The following is a 21952-nucleotide window of genomic DNA, read 5'->3' as shown; positions in this document are numbered from 1 at the left end:
GGATGTTGTCTGAGAAACAAAATGCCAAAATATGGGCAAAAGTTTGTGGACACCTGAGCGTAAGATTGGTACGAGATCTTTGAACGTCTTATTCCACATTAAGTTTCCATTTTGCTGTTATACGAACCTCCATTCTCCTGGATAGATGTTGATGATAGAGTTTTGTCACAATTCAGACATATTCAGAAAATTCAGGTACTGATGTAGGTGAGGTGAGGATTTTTTTTTGTTCAATAGGATTTTGAGCTCACAAGCAGGAAATCTTTCACATCTTCCAAACCATGGAAAGCAGCTCTTCATGGAGCTGGCTTTGAGCACAGGGGGATTGTCATACTGGAATAGTTTCGGGTTTCCAAGTTAATGGAAAAATTTTCAAGAAATCCAAAGTCTAATACAATTGTGTTTCTCTAAGTTTGTGCTACAGCTGGAAAGGTCAGGTGTCCCGAAACTTTTTGTCGTGTACGTTGTGTAGCACTGGTATGTCAAAGCCATTGTGTTCTTCTGCAGAAGGTGTGAGATGATTGATTTATCAAATCTCTGCAGCAGCATTGTGCATTTCCTCTTTTTTTGATTTCCCGTTGAGATCTTTTCAGCTTTTCTGCCCAAAAAAAGTCTGGACTCTAAAAAAGATACAGCAGCTTCATTGTTTCGGTTTTATTCAGGCTGATGGATGACCGTCTTTCTCTCTCTCTCTCTCTCTCTCTCTCTCTCTCTCTCTCTCTCTCTCTCTCTCTCTCTCACACACACACACACACACACACACACACACACACACACACACACACATATTACACACACATCCGTGCACCATCTCCCAAATTCTGACTCATGGTTTGGACTTCCAATCCTTGATGGCCTCTCAGTGGGGTGCAATCAGTCAACAGATTGCAGTGTGATTGCGTCCTTTTGTTTTGTTGTCTCGCTTGGACAGCGAGACGGGGGAGAGTAGCTGTCGCCTGCACAGTTTAATTAAGACTGACTGGAGCTAGCGAGAGCCCTCTACAACCTCTCTCCACTTGCGCGTCGATTCTTTCTGTCGGATTGAAGCTTTTTGTTCTTGTTTTTTATTTTCGCGATTTCCATAGCGGTGTAATAAAAAAAATCCGCGGGGGTTAAAGTGCGCCGAGCAAAACCCCACCAAGATAATCAGCAGGTCTCATAATGAAATAATCGCGTCATGTAATACAATGCAGCTACGTATTTATGTCAACACCTGTCGGATTCTTGCATAAGAATCGTCCGGAGGCGTAGATTCTTTTCTCGCAGTCGGAAGAGATTTTTAAGAGAGAATAAAGAAAGGATGGTGAGGGACAGGATGTTTAAAGCTGCTATAATGTCAATGAGAGCACAAAATACATTTTATTTAAGGATGGATTTGGACTGTAATTAATATCAACAGTCTACTATAATGTTTCAGCACCACAGTTTGCATGAACAGCACCCATCACTGCACACCATAACAATGATGGAACTGTAATGAACAGATATTCGATGTTGAGGATGAGGATGAGGTTCCCTTCTGAGTCTGGTTTCTCTCAAGGTTTCTGCCATCTCAGGGGGTTTATCCTGGCCACAGTCGCCACAGGCTCGAGAGATAAACTTACAATTATAAGGAACAAACTTACAGGCACTAAACTTATACACTCCTATATACAACTTTATAACCTCTTTATCTTTATAAAGCTGCTTTGGGACATTTATAAAAGCAATCTACAAATTAAAATTAATTTATAAAATGAATTTACATTAAATGTAACTAATAATGGATAAAAAAACACTTTATTTATGCATGTGGCAAATGTCAAGCCATTTTCTCCAACATTACATGCTGACAACGCCTATAATAATAATAATAATAATAATAATAATAATAATAATAATAATAATAATAATAATAATAATAATGATAATAATAATAATAATTATTATTATTATTATCATTATTATTTGGAATCATTTAAATATTTAATATAATTAAATAAATGTAAAATTTATAATTGAATAAATGTTTTATATTTAATATACATAATTAATTATTTAATCAATTTATTTTTATAATACAATTCACATTATTTCAATTCTAAGAATGTATAACTTCAATATCTACGATTAAATAACTCTGTTTGTGCATTTGTAAACAAAGCGTCCAGCAGCCATTCTGTCGTCTAAGAGACGACCCGTGAAAACCCCCTGATTGTCTCCTAAACCAAAAGACATAGAACACAAAGGTCAAGATCCCAAATAGATGCTAATCTGATCGGGAGAGACGCATCAACAATACAAATAATCACAAACTCATTTATCCATCAGAGCTACATTCACTCGACTCGTTCTCCAGTCCTCAGCTTAGCAATCAGCCCGAGCTTGACCAATCAGGCGGCGTGGTGAGTGCACGGTGGAAAAACAGTGCGCTCGTCGAGCAATCAGCTAACAAAGCCGCTAATCTGGCACGTCAGCACAGCCCCAAACAGACCCTCTGCAGTACACTGCGAGGGTCCTTCACGGCTTCAGCCGTCACAAATCGGAGTAAAGCAGGCGAGCGTGAGGGTGTCACAGCCGTCAACAGCAATAGGCTCAATCAATCACATGTAATGAATCTAATGTACTTTTGAAAATCAGCTCTGTAATTAACAAATGTTATTCTGTTGTAAAAGCGGCGCTTTTCTCCCGCGAGTTGCTTCAGCCGTGATTAATTATTTTTCTACACACCAAAAAAACGAGTTAATTTCGAATCAGTTTAGGACTTAATGAAGACAACGAGGAGAGAAGAAACAAACAAACAACCGGAATGATGAGACAATGTCCTTGCTGCGTAATTGACTTTCTATTCGTTTCCTCTCAATTAGCCGATAGGGAGAAGAGACACGCCGGAGCTGAAATCACAAGGATCCTGAAAGAAATTCTGTTAGAATACAAACCCCTGCATGGTCCTCATGAAAGCATGATGAAGAAACATTGTGCACTTGCAGGGATGGTGATGATGATGGAGATGGTTGTGGTGATGATAGGTGTGATGGTCTTCAGTGTATTATTTGTTGATAACTGTGATAGAAGATGATGGATTTGGTGATTGAAGTGGTGTAATGATGAGATAATGAGCTTGGATGTGGTTGTGGTTATGTTTTTATTGATGATTGTGATGAAGAGCTTGGTTCTGGTGGTAATAGTGATTATGGTGGTAATTATTGTGATGATGAGCTTGGTGGTGGTAATGGTGATGATTGTGATGATGAGCGTTTGGTGGTTGTCTTCAGTGTATGTATAGTGAATAGAAGATGATTGTTAAGTGATGAATGTGATAATGGTCTTAGTGGTGGTGATTGTGATGATGACCTTGGATGTAGTAGTAATGATTGTGATGATGACCTTGGATGTGGTGATGGTGATTGTAATTATGATGATTGTGATGATGACCTCAGGTGTGGTGGAGGGGATTGGAATGATGGTTGATTGTGATGATGACCTTGGTTCTGGTGGTGGTGATATTAATGATAGTGATTGTGATGATGACCTCAGGTGTGCCGGTGGTGGTTGTAGTAATGATAATTGTGATGATAACCTTATTTGTGTTGATGATTGTAGTGCTGACTATTTTGATGGTGACCTTAGTGTTAGTGATGTTCGTGAAGATGTTTCTGAAGTTCCAAGCGGTCTTGCTTTTTAGAGATGATGATCATAGTGCTAGTAATTGGTTTGGATCACCATCCCAGGGATGATATTGATGAGGATGATGATGAAGATGATAACTCTTACCGAGCAGTGTCATGATGCAGGCCAGGATGGCTGTGAGCGCTCCGGTGCTGAGACCAGCCGTCAGGAGGAAGGCCTCAGTTCCGCAGGCCTGTGGAGCTCCATCAGAGTCGCACTCACACACCCGGATGGACAGAGTGTTAGTGCTGCTGAGAGACGGACTCCCGCTGTCCACTATCAGCACAGGCAGACGGTACAGCGGCTGCTCTCGCCTGTGAAATCCTCCGCGCTTAGTCAGGATGGACCCGGTGTTATCTGGAGAGGAGACAGGAGACGAAAAGATAAGACATGAAAGGGAAGGAGATTGTTGGTGAAAGGAAATGATGTGAGAAAAGACACTGGGAGGATCAGAGACACGAGTGTAAAGGTTATTACAAAGAGTCCTTTTTTACAATATATAATGAAATTTTACTAATAGATGGAAATCTGTTTAAATATTATTCTTTTTTGGTGACGATTCGCTGAAGTCTGGTGTTCATAACACTACACAAAGCCTACATAAGCCATCAGTGACACATTATATGGGCAGTGTAAATAAGGATACATAATGGCTACATAATCCATTAATGACAACTGATGCACACACATTCATAACATTTCACAATTTCCAAATAAACCAGCTTTAACTGTATAACTGAATATAATCCACATAAAAAAATTTCATTAATAAATATAGCGTTTATAAGGCGACAGACAATGTGCTAGATAAGCCCTTCGTTATACTCCACTATACATAACAACATGTAAAACTTGCATAAGCCATCTATGACAAATGATGTGAACCTGTTTTGTAAAGAATTGTAGTGCACTTAACTGAAGTATGCGTAAGGCTACATAAGGGATAGATAAGCCATTAATGTCAACTGACAAAACATTTATAGCTTTTCAAGATCTATCTAGGCTAAGAGATACACACATTAGTAATGACAACTGATATAAGATGCTACATAGGATTACAAAATAGAACTAGTTCTAAAAATAAACTGAAACAGCAATGGCACTTAATTAACATTTTTATAAGCAAATGTCAGAACTGACATAAGCATACTTAAATATTCCTAACACTGCATAAGGCTAAATACGAACTTACTGACCACTGGTGGACATTCATAAGCCATGTATTACAAGTGACATAAACCTTACCTAAGTTTCCCTATGGGTAGTGTTCATTAGACTACCCGATGTCTATGTAAGCTACATATGACAATATCTTATGAATTCATTGCCCCACATAAGTGGTAAACCACAACTGGTACTTTAATGTACAGAAATAACACTATACCTAACACCAGTGTTAATAAAGCTACATGAGCATCAACTATTCTTCTTAAATTTTCATACCACTACATAACACCTTTATATAGTCTCTATGACAAGTCATATAAACTTATTTTAGGAAAGAAAAAAGTGGAAAGCTTTTATTAATAGGCAGTGCTTATAAAGAATAACATAATACCTACAACACAAGGGCTTAATGACAACCTAAATAAGCATTTATAACATGTTAACGATTATCCTATGACACTTTCCATAAAGTCATAACCACTGTGTATAAACCGTCGCCATGTCAGGTTCTACCTTAATGTTTGTGTAGGCTTATGTGTTTAAAATGTTTGTGTAGGCTTATGACTATTGTTATGAATGACTCATTTAGTGATCATAGTTTCTGCCAGTTTGTTTGGAATGTAACCCGCGCATCCTAATAAGTCAAAATGTGTTATTTTTAAGATGCTGTATAATGCTGCTCTAAGTACAGCTTATTAAAATACATCTCCCAGGTGTGTTCCTGCAGATAAGGCAGGAAACATGACTGTGTACGCTACCTTTGTTGTCCCGCAGGGTGAAGTTGTGGTTCCCGGCAGCTTCGGCAGTCAGGGAGAAGAAGAAGCGATGACCGCTGGGAGGCTCGTCTTTATCCACCGCGCTCACTGTCTCGATCACCTGAGGAGAACACAACTCTCAATCAACTTCATCTGCAACTTCCCTGGTTAATGATTGCTTTTATTTCCATTACCATACACAAGACTACAAAAAGCCTACATAAGCCATCTGTGACAACTGTAACGTCATGACAGTGCTCATAAGGCAACATGACAGTGACTAAACAAGTTTTCTAAAACAAATGATGTAAACGTGCACAAACATTCGTGACACTACATAGAGCCTACATAAGCCACTTGTGACAACTGCAACATCATACTTAATTGATAGTGCTCATAAGGCGACATAACAGAGAATATACAAGCTTTCTAAAATATTGTTTTTCAGCTAAGTGCTGTATTACTGTATTTAATAATATTGCTCATAAGGTGACATGACATAGAAGAATACATTGTATTCTGTGTTATTAAACAAAATGACATAAATGTGCTTAAACATTCGTAGCACTACACAGAGCCAACATAACCCAGCTGTGTAAAAACTGTAACACTGTATTTGAAGGATAGTGCTCTTGAGGTGACATAACATAGAATACACAAGGGTTATTAAACAAAATGACAAACATACTTAAACATTCGTAACACTTCATGGGGACAACATTAATATTAGCTGTAACACCACATTGATAATGTACATACAGTATGGCGACATGACAGCAAATACACTGTCGAAGTGTTTCATAAGAATGACATGCACATGCTAAACATTCATAACACTACATAAAGCTATACTATATACTTCAAAAATGGCTATGACAACTTAACGAAGCATGGTGTTCACCCTAATATATTCTAAGTATCACTTCACTTAAGGAACTGTTTGTATAGTATCATTCATTACCATTCATAACACTATTAAAACTTTTTCAATATAATTTAGTATAGTAGCTGCTATTGTAATGAAATGCCTAATCCGGGTTTTAATATTATTATTATTATTCAGCCTGAGCACTGCTAAAGAAAATAAAAGCGCACTGTAGGGTTAAATGATCATGTAGTCGTTATATGAGCACTCATTCCTAAATTGCATCTTGAAGTGCGCATCAAGTAATGGCGTACAAATCCAATTTGGAGTGCTCGTATCAATACGGCTGTCTGGCTGTCTGAAATGAAACTCAAGTTCTAATCAAAACAATCACAGCGCTGGGGGGTTGTGAGTCTATACGCTATCAGTTATTAGCCATGCAAAGACAGTGCACTGGGGGATTTGGAGAAAAGTGCAGCGTTTGAGTGATGATTATCACGACCTTCCTGTCAGGTGGAGCTTTAAGAAGATTCCCCCAAAATGCTGTTCTGAAAAATCTGCAGGTTTGAGTTTAATACCGCTCACTGACGTGTCAAAGTGGAGTCATGATCTGGGCTCACAGGAAATCAAGCTATCAAATATAACACTTAATAAGCACTTTGCGACAATATATATCAGCCTATTTAAACATTCATAACATGACATAGAGCCTGCATAACCACTTCATGACAAGTGACATTAGCCTATTTAAACATCTGTAAAAGTATATTAATCCTACATAACCACTTCTTAATAACTGCCATCATCTATAACACTACATGAAGCCTACATAACCACCTAATTCCACCTGCTTATTTAAACATTTATAACACTACATAGATCCTACATAACCACTTCCTCATCCTCATAAAACATTTATAACACTTATTGGAGCCTACTTATCCACTTCAAAGACAACTGACATCATCCTATATAAAGATTCCTAACACATAAGAACCCGTTCCTAAACCGTGAAGAAGAAAGCGCAGTGATCCGGATCGCTCATGAAGCTGAAATCCCTCCCTGAAGCTTCTGAAAGCATTCCCAACGTGGACAATCAGAAATCGATTGCGCCATGCTGCTTATAAAGGGCACGGCATGCATATGAAAAAGTATGGATGATTTGTTTCTTCTCCACCCTGCAGGCCGTGAACACCGAGATATCTACAGTACTCGGCGATCGTCTCAGCACACGCCTCACAGAGGAACCCGAGAGCGACACTGAGACGCTCAGGCATCCTTACAGAGAAAACCTTCGCGCTCATTACGCATCGTTTCAGCTACAAAATCACCTGCAACCTTCCAAATCCTCCAACAAATCATTCACAGATCATCGCCTTGCCCCGATTCCATGTTTAAAAGAGGGTTTTAAGGAACACCAGAGGACAGTTCAAGGACACTGGCTAAAGTGCTCTGAGCTGGAATGAAAAGATGGAGATGACAGTGTAGAAAAGCACTTGACCCTATTTGAAGAACTTGTATGGTGGCATCTGGGGACGCTTTTTACGCTGTGCCATCTGTTTTAGCCCGTAATGATTGTAGGGATTTCGGCGTCTCAACGCTTTCACCGGAGTTCAGCGAGGCGGAAAAATATCGCTCCAGTTTTTGGGAGCAGGTAGGGAGAAGGTAGAGCTCACAAATGAAACATCACAGCTCAATTTCACTTCACGTTTAATCCATCTGTGAAGTTTCTGCCGGCCTTCTGAAAGCGACTGGTGTCTGGTTCGAAATTCATCAAACCAAGTCACAATTCTTCCGAATTCTCAGTCACGAAGTCAAAGGCTTTGACATATATCCTATACCAGAAGCTCTGATGGCTGTAATTTAAGCCAAACATGCACCAAATTCAACATCTCGTTACTATAGCAACTAATCCACGTAATCTTACGCTCATAAAAAGCCTGCTCATGTAAGGAGTCTTCAGTGTCAAAGGTAAAGTAAAGTAGTGGCTTTAGGTTTTTTGTAGGTGATATTCCTTTACTGCTGAAGGAAATCCACTGGAAAACAAATGAGAAAATTATTTGGGGGAAAATCATTAGGCTTTGGGGATGGAGGTCTAACACAACATCCTGACATTGATTATTTTCCTCTAAACGCATACCCCTGAGTTAATCAGCTCGTTAATACTTATAAGGCATGACTTCCTGTATCGGATTATTTACTAAGATATATGTTTTATATAAAATTTGCTCGTGACGTTTTTACGTACAATCACTGCTGGATCTTTGGCCCCTGAGCCTCTGAGCAGACGTGAAGGTTTGGACGTCAATCTCACGGCCACAAAGGAGCATCGGAGCGTATAATAGTCCAGCAGTAGAGGTTTTTTAGGGCCGTGTTAAGGACACAGCCACTGGGGCGAAACTCTAACGAGACCTGAGATATCGATACTGCGAGCGCCTGTCATTTGGTGCAACCCGTCAAGGTCCGGCGCGCCGCCAACGACCCCGAAACGAGCATGGACCATGAGGGAAGTCAAGCGCTTGCTAACAGCAAAATGTTGGATGGTAGCGAGGGTTTGGCGAGGTCCTAGAAAAAAAACGCACCGTCATTTGGCTTTTAATATTTGGGAAAGTGAACAGAGACGGCGAGTTCGGGAACGACCGCACGACACTCACGGATCCAGAGGGGATTCTGATTCTTTTTACAGATTTTTCATCAGCGCTTGAGCACTAACTCCGCCGGCAAACATGATTTCCCACGATGCTGAGAGTTAGTCGTAATTGTTGGCCTGACAACAACCATCCATCTGACTGGGGATTTCCTTTAAGTCGTCTCATGGAACTGAATAAAGCTTGTATGAAAGATTTTAAAAGCTCCAATGGGAGCATGAAGAATTCTTCTTCTCTGTGAACATGTTCAATATTTCTGTTTGATTCCAGATTTTTTTTTTTACCTCTACAAAATGTTTACTTTAAGCTCCTGTAAATATATTTTCACATCTGAATTATTCCAGCTGTGAACAAACCCCAGGGCAAGTACAGGATTGAAAATGTCACCTGATCGAATGCGGCAGTGCTGCTCTTTTTATGGATCATGTTTTGATGGTTTTTCTGGTCTCTCACAGGGAAGAGTTTATTATCAGGACATTCACATTTCTAGCAACAATCAAAACTGAATGCCATCACCACTTTGAAGATTGTGTCTTGGTGTGTATTTGTGGATGTAGAGGAGTGTATGTGTGTCTGGGTATCTGGGTGTCTGGGGAGGAATGTCTGGGTGCGTGGGGTGTTTTGTTTGTAGATGTCTGAGTGCGTGGTGTGTGGATATCTGCTTGTGAGGTTTTGTGGGTGTGTGGATGTCTGGGTGTGTGAGTGTGTGAATGTCTAAGTGTGCAGGTCTGTGAGTGTGTGAATGTCTAGGTGTGCAGGTCTGTGAGTGTGTGGATATCTGGATGTGTGAGTGCCTGGATGTGTGAGTGTGTGGGTGTCTGGGTGTGGGAGTGTGTGGATGTCTGGGTGTGTGAGTGTGTAGATATCTGGGTGTGAAGTGTGTAGTTGTCTGGATGTGGGAAAGTGTGGATGTCTGGGTGTGTGAGTGTGTAGGTGTCTGGGTGTGAAGTGTGTAGGTGTCTGGATGTGGGAGTGTGTGGATGTCTGAGTGTGTGATTGTGTGGATGTCTGGGTTTGTGAGTGTGTGGATGTCTGGGTTTGTGAGTGTGTGGATGTCTGGGTGTGTGAGTGTGTGTGTCTGGGTGTGCGGGTGTGTGGATGTCTGGGTGTGTGAGTGTGTGTGTCTGGGTGTGTGGGTGTGTGGATGTCTGGGTGTGTGAGTGTGTGTGTCTGGGTGTGTGGGTGTGTGGATGTCTGGGTATCTATGCATGTGTAAATGTCTAGGTGTGTGTAAATATCTGAGTGTGTAGGTGTGTGAATGTGGGAATATCTGGGTGTGTATGTGTCTCTGTGTGTGTGTGTGTGTGTGTGTGTGTGTGTGTGTTACTGTATCTGGGTGTGTGTTGTGTTTGGAGGTGTCACTCACTCTTTTGTGACCGCTGTTACCTTGAGGTGTATGCGTATAGCTGTGAAGCTCGTTCCCCACCGACGTGCAGCGATTTAATCCTCAGATTAGACTTACACGCTGCAAAAGACGCCTCTATTCCAGCCTTTTATCTCAGCATTTCGCTCAGATGTGTTCCCTGCGATCTCGGCTAGCGGCGGATCAAGATATTAAAAAATCACAGGCTGTGTGTTCGCCTCTGTTTTAGCATCAGAAATAAAGAAAAGCTTCACGTTCACAAAAAATCCAGGAAGATTCACTGCAGACACACGCAGCCTGAGAGAACACTTACACACTTCACACATTTGGCAGGCGAGGCGCCCTTTCCAAAGCAACGTACATACATGCCACACATACAACTGAGCAGTTATGGGGTTAAGGGCCTTGCTCAGGGGCCCAAAAGTGGCAGCTTAACCACTAAGCAACCACCTTCCTGTTAATGAGGGTTTGAGGTCAGAACTCTGTAGCAGAAGATTTTCAACTCCAACTAATGTAAAGCAGATCTTCATGGAGCTGACTTTGTGCACAGGGGCATCGTAATGCTGGAGCAGGTTTACTGTAATGAAGTATTGGTACAAGTATGGTGGAAGGAGTCTCCAGTGCCAACACTTCGTAGCAGAACCGTGACTTCAAATTTAACCTTTTGTCATTTCTTAAAACGACTTTAAACAAATTGTTGTGCTGTAAGATAAATAAAACAATCCTGCGTGTTCTATTCCAGTGAAATAGCGCTGTTTCTGTTTGTTCTTCTGTACACTCTGTTCCGTCTGCTTTTTTCTTTGGTTTTTATGTCCGTGTGAAATGTCACAGCAGTAAAATGAGTGTGTAGTAATTATATTAAAGGAAATAAAAAGCGGCGGACGTTGTTGCTTCAGCGTCGGCGAATCGCTTTACTCGCTCTCGCGGCTGTGCTTTATTTATTAGCATAATCTGTAAGAGCTCTTTCAGTGTTTGGGGAAATGGGACGGCTGTAATGTAGATCATTAAAAATGTATCGGATTTGAATATTACGATGTGTACGGAAGCAGCCGTCGCCGTGTCGGGTGTAACACGGAGTACGAGGGAGAGGTGGTGGTGTGTGTGTGTGTGTGTGTGGGGGGGGGGGGGGTGGCTCTGGAGGCGGATCCTCGGGGTGTACGGTACGAGGTTGTTTTCCGGCTGATATCGGGGGTGAGCTAGTTTTTTTTTTTTTAACAAAGTCGAACCCCAGGAAGAAAAACTAAAATCCCTCTGGTTTCTTGACTCCCCCAAACTCCCTCAAGGCCTTAAACTGTCAATCAGACAAAAAAAAAAAAACGCTAATTACTTTCGGAGCGCCGACTCGGCTCTCGGTGCGTCCGCTTCCCCTCTTATCAAACTCATTTGTTTAATTCATCAAGCGTGAACTTTTCAAAGCAGGGTCTCTGGTGTTCTCGGTTCCTCCAGGTCAGCGCAGGAGGAAAAGGGAAGCAGAGGCTGCAGCTGCAAATGTCACCGCTATATGAGAGATTCTGTCAGAACCCGGAGGGACACGCTATCGTACGAGTAGCTGTTTTTTGTAGCTCAAGGTGAAAGAAAAGAAAGAAAAGCAGGAGGCGAGACTTACCTGGCCTGGTCCAGAGCTCTCGCACAGGAACGTCTCGTACTCTATGGCGAAGACGGGAGCGTTATCGTTGACATCCATCACCGTGATGAGCGTGATTCCTTTCCCCACCTGAGACGGATCCACTGCAACAGAGAGACATGAATCAGAACCTGGTGCTCTCTGGGAACCTCTGAAATGACCCTACTAGAACATTGTGAACTTCTCAAAGCCCAATTCAAAGTCAGATAAGAGAAAATCAGTAAACTATTCGAAGAACAGAAACAGAAACATAGTAAAGGAAGGACATTAAAACGTATTGGCATCTGAGAAAATTGCAGGCTTTGCCACCAAAAGAACCCAATATCCTGAGAACCTTTCAGACATGTTCAGGAACAGGTATGCTCAGAATGGCACTAAAACTAAAAAAAAGTCCTTCAAGTTCCTCAAGGGTTCTTTGTATCATCCTGGGTTCTAAGATTCCCCTCAAAATAGTTCCTTGAGGATCCTTTAGATAGTTCCAGGTATGGATCAATACGTCATTTCAAGATATCGACTAGTCAGCAGATTTAGGTTGTAGCAGCAAACACACCATAAGGTGGTCATCCTATATCCAGACACTCCAAGGAAATGTTTGCAGGCTTTGAGTCTCTTGCAGTATAATACCAGACCTCCATTAGAAGCCATGACCAAAAAAATCGCCACAATTGTTTCATGCTGGTCATCTTTCACCTGGGACAGAATTTCTCAGGGAACATTATGTCTTGAAAACATTTTACAAAGAAAAATTGACGAACTGGATTTGTGAAATGATTCAGATTTTATCATGTCACAAAGAAGAACCTTTTCAGAACTTGCATTTAGGGTTCCTCTGTGGTTCTTTGGTTAATCAGAGGTTTCTTTACCTTTTCTGAGAACCTCAGATTTTTTTAAATGAACCTGAATAGTAAAGAACCCGGTCTGTGAAAGGGTTATACAGTTGACAGTTCTTCTTTCTGAGATGAGAAAGTTCCGGAAGCCTCATGTTTTTGGATGATGTTCTTGAGCGGGGGTAAATATTCAGGCTGTGGATCAGTGTGACTGATGCAACCTTGCATTATTTATGGAATACGAATCATACATGTTTTTTTTTTCCGGTTTCATGCCATCTTCGGGCCAATGGGAATAAAAATGAAGGTGGTGGACCTGCAAGAAGATTCCCAGACACAGAGGAATATTTCTAATAACACGTTTTACACCAAAACCAATTGAATAACAAAACAACATAAAAGTTGTAGCATCGAAATAACTATTCATCAAGAAACCACCGAATAAAAGTCGGATATATTTACATATATATAAAATGTAAATTTTGTATTAAAGTATTTCTGACATCGATCTTCCAGTACTTCAAGGTCGGCAGATACGGTGGGGCCGTTTAGCGACACTCTGTTGGATGGCGTTATTTACGCAACACTTGGCAAACGAAGAATTAACAAGCCATATGGGGCTTCACAACATTCCTGTTTTGTAAGCATATAACATCGCCTTTTTTTTTATTAGGGTTTCTTTTTCCGTTCTCTTCATCGCACAAGCCAAACCTGAACACGTGTGGAGGGCAAAAAAAAACCCAGCATGCAGTCAAGCAGAAGAGACACAGCTGGGAAAAATCGCTGACTACATCGAACAGCATCCGAGCCACAAATACTGTACACGCATCAACAACAATTAATAAGACTCCTCTTTTCTTTCTTTCTTTCTTTTTTTTTTTTTTTATGTGCAAGCTTGCGTTTATTCTTGTCATTTTATTAAGCTTTTTATAGATGCAGAGATTTTTTGAAAAAGGGAAAAATTAATCAACCGAGACACCCTTCTATTTATTTTTAGTTGCGCTACAAAGCAGTGGAGCAAACATTTGAACATGAATTTTCTTTAAATCCAGGTGCACACTTCACAACAAACTTCAAAAATCCTAAAAGATTCCGAGGCTAAAATCTGAATTCTTTATTCGCTTTTTTTTTCGATTTTTTCCTCTGATGAAATTCTGGCAGACGATTTCAGACTCTTTCCTGCAGTGTGACCTACGCTGACCGTCGATCCGAGACGCGATAGCGATGCCGAACCTTTGTACCCTTGTTGATTCATAGCAAAACTACAGAAACCTTGCCAATGTGTATGGCTTAGCAATGCTAAAATCAAGAATGCTAGTTTTCATCCATCGCTAGCTCATAGTCATTTCAGCGATGCAGCCTTCTGGTAATTCTCATTGTCATGCTGGTTTGGGTTTTTAACATTGTGGTAAAGGAACCACATATGGCTGGAAAAGTCATATGTGTCCTAATAATTTAAGCAAATCAAAATGACCAACATCTGACAAAACCTGGTCTTCCTAGCAGGATAGCAATCGCTAGTCAAGTCTCCAGTCAAACTGCATTCCTACACTTTTTAGCGTTCGAAGCTACAAAGCCTTGATGATAAGCAACATATAAACATGATGTAATCGTATAAATATCAGTGAAGGTGTGTAAATTAACATCTGGACTGCTGGCTGGAAACAGCTGACTCACTGGGGCGCATGATTTATCGCCTGGACGCTGTACGTGGAACGCGAGTCCCGCACATTTAGCAAACATGTTGTGAAAAACTAAGCACTAAGAACATTCTCCGACTTAAATTGACGAGGAACACCTGCCTCCAAGGCTCCACACCTGCAGAGAGGTGAAAACGCTGTGTGTTTGGTCAAAGCTCCCTGTTCATCCATGGATCTGACTCAAGAACGTATCGTTGTAATGGAGCTATGAAAAACGGAGTCGGGGTGCCTCGACTGCCTCAGAGTCACGGCTTTATTACAAGTGTGGTCAGCAGTTACACGAGTGAAGATTCCACATTTAATAAAAAGTACAAAGCGTTTTTTTTCCCACCAGCAAGTGCTGAAGTTCCACCCTGACCAGGATACAGAGCACTCCTACATGGATGAGAGTCGTCCTACATCTGCTACAACATCAGACAACGCTACACAATATGGACAGTTTGGGACACCTGACTTCTCCAGCCATATGTGGTTCCTGCACACAATTGTGTAGGATGCCTTGCAGCATGAATGACCCTGTTCACAAAGCCAGCTTCATGAAGATCTGCTTTACATGGGTTAAAATTGTGTGGAAGATCTCCTGCTACAGAGCTCTAACCCTATTGAACACCTTTGGGATAAATGTGAATGCTGGCTGCACCCCAGGAGAACCTCCTCACCTTCTCACCTACATCACTACCTGACTTTACTAACACCCTTGTGGCTGGATGGCTGAATGAATTTCCACAACATCTAGTGGAACATCTTCCCAGAAGAGTGGAGGTTATTATAGCAGTAAATTGGGAGTAAATGTGGAATGAAATGTTCAGAAAGAAGCACATCCCAATCTTTTGCTCAGGTGTGTCTCTAATGTACACAAACTGTACTTAACGTCCAATCGGTTTTTATTCATATACAGTATTTACAACGGTATTTCCCCGCTAAAATTATACACCGACTTGTTGGACACATAAGTAATCTCATCTGTAACTAACGCTCGCTAAGTCTTTGGAAAAAAGAAAAAAAAAAACACAAAAAGGAGCATAAACAAATAACGCTAGAAAATGTAGCGACTCATAATTGTTAATTTCTCAAATCTGATTGGTTAAAAACTGTTTGTGTTAATGTACTGTAGTTTCCATGGTAACAACTAATTTATGCAGACATGTACATTAAACATCTCATTAATAGAAAAATTGCCATTTTTACTGATGAGCTGCAATTTTTTTTTTCACTTACTTACGCTAAGTGTTCATTTTAACATAAAACCCAACCGCAAATGTAAAAAAAAATGGTTGTTAATTCTTAAACATTTTTAAAATCAGGTATTATTTTCTTTCAAAACACGCATTTCAAAGGGATTTATATATTTTGGCATTTCGACAAAAAAAATTTATTTATTAAATTCATTAAATTGAATATATTTTTAAATATAAATGTTATTATTATATAAATTTTTTATTATATTTATTATCATTTGATTTACTATTTTATTCAATACTACTTAATCTACTTTCATCGTTTCCTCCGAGCTCCGAGTTGACGATCGTTATTTTGTAATATGTTGCGAATGAATTGATGCTAATCTTTGGAGGCGTGTTCGTGTTCGTGGGCGGAATAAACAGCAGTTAATGCAAGAGTTCATCAGTTTGTTTACAGAAGTGTTAATTAGCCGTCCGCGGTGTTAACTAATGCGCTAGCTCGAGGAGCCTTCGCCATGCTAAATGAAAGCAATAATCGATGTTAGTTATCGTCTACGCTATATTGTCACGTCTGGAACGAAGGCTAATTAATGCGGGTGGTGTCGCTGTTTATTCAGCGCTCAAACGAAGGCCGATAGAAGCGTTAATTACTTCGGGCGGAACAACACAAAGCTGGCGGCTGTGAGAGCGCGAGTGTGTATGTGTGTTTGCGTGACTTTGTTACAGGGACAGAAATGAAATGGGTTGAAGGATTGACACTTCATTCCACGCTGCTGGCTGTGTATGTGTGTGTGTGTGTGTGTGTGTGTGTGTGTGTGTGTGTGTGTGTGTGTGTGTGTGTGTGTGGACGTAGCTTTTCTGCCGTCTCTGAGTGTTTGCCTTGAGCTATTCTACTGTGCTATTGTCATTCTGTGGTACCTTTGTGTCCCTGACGTGAACACTGGATGTTCTACAGACTCACCACTCAACCGTGAGTCACCGCCTGACTGTCGCAACTTTGTGGCCGTAAAAAGAAGACACATAAAGCTGTTAGAGAAACCTTTTAGGCTTCATGATAAAAAAAATGTCCAATATTGAATCTAAAAAATCTGCTCGTCATCACCAGTGCTTATTGAAGCTGGTGGCACTATGACCAGAGGCAAGACAGGCACAAAATGGAGATGTTCAGAGGGATATATTTTCTCTCTCTCTCTCTCTCTCTCTCTCTCTCTCTCTCTCTCTCTCTCTCTCTCTCTCTCCCTCCCTCCCTCCCTCCCTCCCTTCCACCCTCCCTCTCCTCAAACAGGTTAAAGGGGAAATAATCCGTGACGGGACCGGTTTCTTGACGGAAACCTCAAGCGTATTAGAGACGGGTGGCTTAACAGATAAGAGTCTTGTGTACTCGTCAAAAGGTTGTGGGTTCAAGCCCCATTAATAGGCTTGAACAAGGACCCAGAATTCTGTTTCGGGGGTGCTCTACATTTACATTTTTGGCCTTTTGGCACAATCCAGAGAAACGTAGACCTGAGGAGTTAAGGGCCTTGCTCAAAGGCTCAGCAGTGGAAACTTGGTGGAGCTGGAATTTAAACTCACTACACTGGATATTTTAGAAGTGATGATCATCATGACTCTTCGTTCAAATCATCATTAATAATGCCTACTGACCGACCTGGTAGCCCGACCTCAGGTTGAAAGCAAGCCCAGCCCACAATTTTGTGAAACTGAGCAGCGATGGGGTTTAAGGCCTTGCTTAGGGGCCCAGGAATGGCAGCTTGGTGTGATTGAGATTTAAACTCACGACCTTCAGATCCAATGTCTTCACCACTTTTATTACTGTAACTCGCAATACTGCAGTAAGATGGATTTATTTTCTTATTTATTTGATTGCGCGTGCAGACCTACAGCGCACGCCTGCGTTATTCATACGGCCTTCAGAGAAATTGTCAGCCGACGATTTGTAAAACTTTCTCAGGCAATATGAAGGTCGAAATGCATTTATCTGTAATACAAACATGATTTCCAAAATATTACACAAGCCCAGAAAATTGTGGCCTACATTTCATTTAAATATATATTTATCACCATTAGACCTAAAGAAAAAAAAAAAGGAAAGTGGGTCAGTGGGACCTGAGCGGGACGGACGGTTTATGGCGAGCGGATCGCAGCAGCTCTGAACATCTGTTGAGAAACCGCTTTATAACGCACGTCCCGAGTCAAAATAACATATGTGCGCTTGATTTTCCCGCAGCGGGACGGCGGAACGTGGCTTTTTCACGTTTTGAAATGTAGATTACTGCGACTCGGAGCCAGCTGTTAGGTCAGTGACAGCCTGTTAGCCTCGGGGTAATGATATTCATGGGGAAATTGCTCGAGAGGCTTAAATTTTTATCTCTTATTACAGTACGCAGGATTTCATTCTAATAGAATTTGGGATTGTGGCGAGAGAAACCCAGCTGCTCCGAGCTCCACAACGCGATAGGAAGCATCCGTGTGTCAGGAAACACAAAATATCCTTCCTACCTTTTCAGAAGTCTCAATTACGAACGCCGGAGAGGAGCAGAAAGCGGAAAAGCTGGAGGAGACGGACATTTGCATAGATCGAGGCCGCGCTGTACCTGGCTGTGGATTTGTTTAGTTTTGGAGACTGAAAAACGAAAACTCATGAAGAAATGAAATGAAACTCACGGCTTTCGATGGCGAGGATGGTGATGTTGTGCACCGCGTTCATCTCTCGATCTAATGGCTTGGCCGTGCTGATGACGCCGCTCGCAGCCTCGATGTTGAAGTAACGCTCCAGATCAGTGTTCCGGTCGATCGAGTACCTGCAGGTTCCACATGGAAAATCGTGACATGAGCGGAACCGCTAATCAGAAACATACAAATATATATATATATACACACATAAATACACAAGTATACATACATATTGCAATAAGTAATGCAATTTTATTAGTTAGGTTCTATTATAAGAAGTTTCAAAGAATGTACATTTTTACAAGTAAAATATATATTTTTTCAATTGTAGGTTTTTCATTACATAACTGATTATATATCTCATTTTAAAAAGTATTTCATTAGCAGTTCATTGATTCAGAGGCTATCTGAGGAATTCATCCACACAGACTTTTATGCAGTCAGTCCTATTCACTTCTTCTACATCTTCTGTGTATCTAGAGCTTTAGAATTTTTTAAGAAAAATCCTGAGCATGTCCCTGAAGGGTGCCAAAACCTTTGGAGCTGACTGAGCTTACATCATAAAATTTTTTAAGTACGTAAAATCTTTGAAATGTAAACTATTCACACCACTAGACAGAAATAAATTGTAATAAACTGCTCTATAGGCATAAATGTAACAAACTCAAATTAAACAAATTAATAATTAAATAAACGGAATATAACGTTGAACAATTCGCTATAATTAGCGTGGGATCCGGTACCGCGTTCGACTCTGCGCAATTTCACTGGAGAAGCCGCGTATCTGCCTGGAATGGGTCTCGTCGAGCGCCGTTTCCCCGAGGTGTTTTGAGAAATTCATTCCGAATGAGATGTTTTTGTTTTGTTTTTTTTTCCCTCCACCACCGTGTTGCATCAACATCAAAATTGCAATCAGAATAATTTCACGCCTGCTTGTGTGACCCAAACACGCTTAGCGGTGAACATTAATCTTGGAGCGCCGGCGTCAAGCGTGGAGCTCATTGAGCAAGACCGATCTCTACAATTAACACGCTGGTGCACTTCTGGAGGAGCTCGGCATGACAGAAATAATAACCCCGCCGAGCCATCCTCTTTGTGCTTGCTCGGCGTGCGCCGTCAAAGCTAATCAGCGTAATTCAGCAACGGTGACGGTAATAAGGAAGAGGGGGGAAAAATGGCGTGTTTATGCTGCAATTAAGTCTCTGAGGAAGGCACGAGGAAGCCGTGACGCAGCCCTGACGATGGAGCACCGGCGCGAGCGAGGTCGAGTCTCCAACCTGATGGGGCTGTTGGTAGAGTCGGGATCCACGGCGGAAACCGTGCCGATGATGGTGCCCACTTTGGCCGCCTCGGAGACCACCATTCTGCTGACGGGCGTAGTGAAGACCGGCGGCTCGTCTACATTCTCTATCACCAGCCTGACGGTTGCCATGTCGCTGAACGGCCCCTGGCCCCGGAACCGAGGATCCACGTGTCTGTTTGACGCTTCAATTTTCAGACTGTAGCTTGACTTTGTTTCAAAGTCCAAACTCTTAAAAGTAAAAGAGAAAGAGAGGGCGGGGAAGAGAACAATACACAGAGATCAGAAAAAAACAGAGGCAAGATTCCAATCATCCACCGAACGGGCGAACGCAGAGTCCCGGAGTCCAGCAAAGTGCCGGTACAGGATGCGGTGCAGTGCTGCACTGTCAAAGCTACATATCGATTTTAAGACAGAGATACATGATGCACAAAATGTCTTCTGGAATAGATTCTCACGCAGCACATTTATCACACCTGTCCACGTGGACGACTGGCACCTGCTCTGACTTTCACTGAAGCTCCGCCAAACTTCAGCAAAGTTTGGAGTGTGAAATCAATTCCACTGAAGTGCTGCCAGATTCGCTGCAGCATTTCCAGTGAAATCTCCCCAATCTGCTCACCCTTTCACACGACTTTTAAACTTCCACCAGGAAGAGAGAATACATAAGAGAAAACCCACCCAACTGCGTAACACTATCCTAACAATGTCACACAATGTAACACACAGCTAATGAACAATGTAACACACACCTACAGTGTAACACACACCTAACAGTGTAACACTATACTAACTGTGTAGCACACACCTAACAGTGTAACACTATACTAACTGTGTAGCACACACCTAACAGTGTAACACTATACTAACTGTGTAACACACACCTAACAGTGTAACACTATACTAACTGTGTAACACACACCTAACAATATAACACTGTCCTAACTGTGTAACACACACCTAACAGTGTAACACTATACTAACTGTGTAACACACACCTAACAGTGTAACACTATACTAACTGTGTAACACACACCTAACAGTGTAACACTATACTAACTGTGTAACACACACCTAACAGTGTAACACTATACTAACTGTGTAACACACACCTAACAATATAACACTGTCCTAACTGTGTAGCACACACCTAACAGTGTAACACTATACTAACTGTGTAACACACACCTAACAGTGTAACACTATACTAACTGTGTAACACACACCTAACAATATAACACTGTCCTAACTGTGTAGCACACACCTAACAGTGTAACACTATACTAACTGTGTAGCACACACCTAACAGTGTAACACTATACTAACTGTGTAACACACACCTAACAGTGTAACACTATACTAACTGTGTAACACACACCTAACAATATAACACTGTCCTAACTGTGTAACACACACCTAACAGTGTAACACTATACTAACTGTGTAACACACACCTAACAGTGTAACACTATACTAACTGTGTAACACACACCTAACAATATAACACTGTCCTAACTGTGTAGCACACACCTAACAGTGTAACACTATACTAACTGTGTAACACACACCTAACAATATAACACTGTCCTAACTGTGTAGCACACACCTAACAATGTAACACTGTCCTAACTGTGTAGCACACACCTAACAGTGTAACACTATACTAACTGTGTAACACACACCTAACAATATAACACTGTCCTAACTGTGTAACACACACCTAACAGTGTAACACTATACTAACTGTGTAACACACACCTAACAGTGTAACACTATACTAACTGTGTAACACACACCTAACAATATAACACTGTCCTAACTGTGTAACACACACCTAACAGTGTAACACTATACTAACTGTGTAACACACACCTAACAGTGTAACACTATACTAACTGTGTAACACACACCTAACAATGTAACACTGTCCTAACTGTGTAACACACACCTAACAGTGTAACACTATACTAACTGTGTAACACACACCTAACAATGTAACACTGTCCTAACTGTGTAACACACACCTAACAATGTAACACTATACTAACTGTGTAACACACACCTAACAGTGTAACATACACCGAACTACGTAAGCCTATCTTAACTGCGTAACACTTAGATAAATGAATAACACTCTCCTAACTGTGTAACACACACCGAACAGTATAACACAACTGAACTGCGTAACACTATCCTACTAA

General features: G+C 41.2%; 1 protein-coding gene across 1 annotated transcript in view; it reads right to left on the bottom strand.

The window, feature by feature from the left end:
- Nucleotides 1-21952, bottom strand: part of cdh7a (cadherin 7a) — an 88487-nt gene that overhangs the window by 15437 nt on the left and 51098 nt on the right. Inside the window, exons 7-11 of the mRNA XM_083525686.1 lie at nt 19729-19982; nt 18443-18579; nt 12053-12174; nt 5574-5691; nt 3754-4005 (exon numbers count right to left, since the gene is read on the bottom strand). Coding sequence (XP_083381812.1) covers nt 3754-4005; nt 5574-5691; nt 12053-12174; nt 18443-18579; nt 19729-19982 — 883 coding nt within the window. The remainder of the gene's footprint in view (nt 1-3753; nt 4006-5573; nt 5692-12052; nt 12175-18442; nt 18580-19728; nt 19983-21952) is intronic.

Source organism: Silurus aristotelis, assembly GCF_946808225.1.
Source record: "Silurus aristotelis genome assembly, chromosome: 22".
In the NCBI taxonomy this organism is placed as follows: Eukaryota; Metazoa; Chordata; class Actinopteri; order Siluriformes; family Siluridae; genus Silurus; species Silurus aristotelis.
Note: the sequence above shows the minus strand (reverse complement) of the source record. Positions and strands in the feature narration are given on the sequence as shown.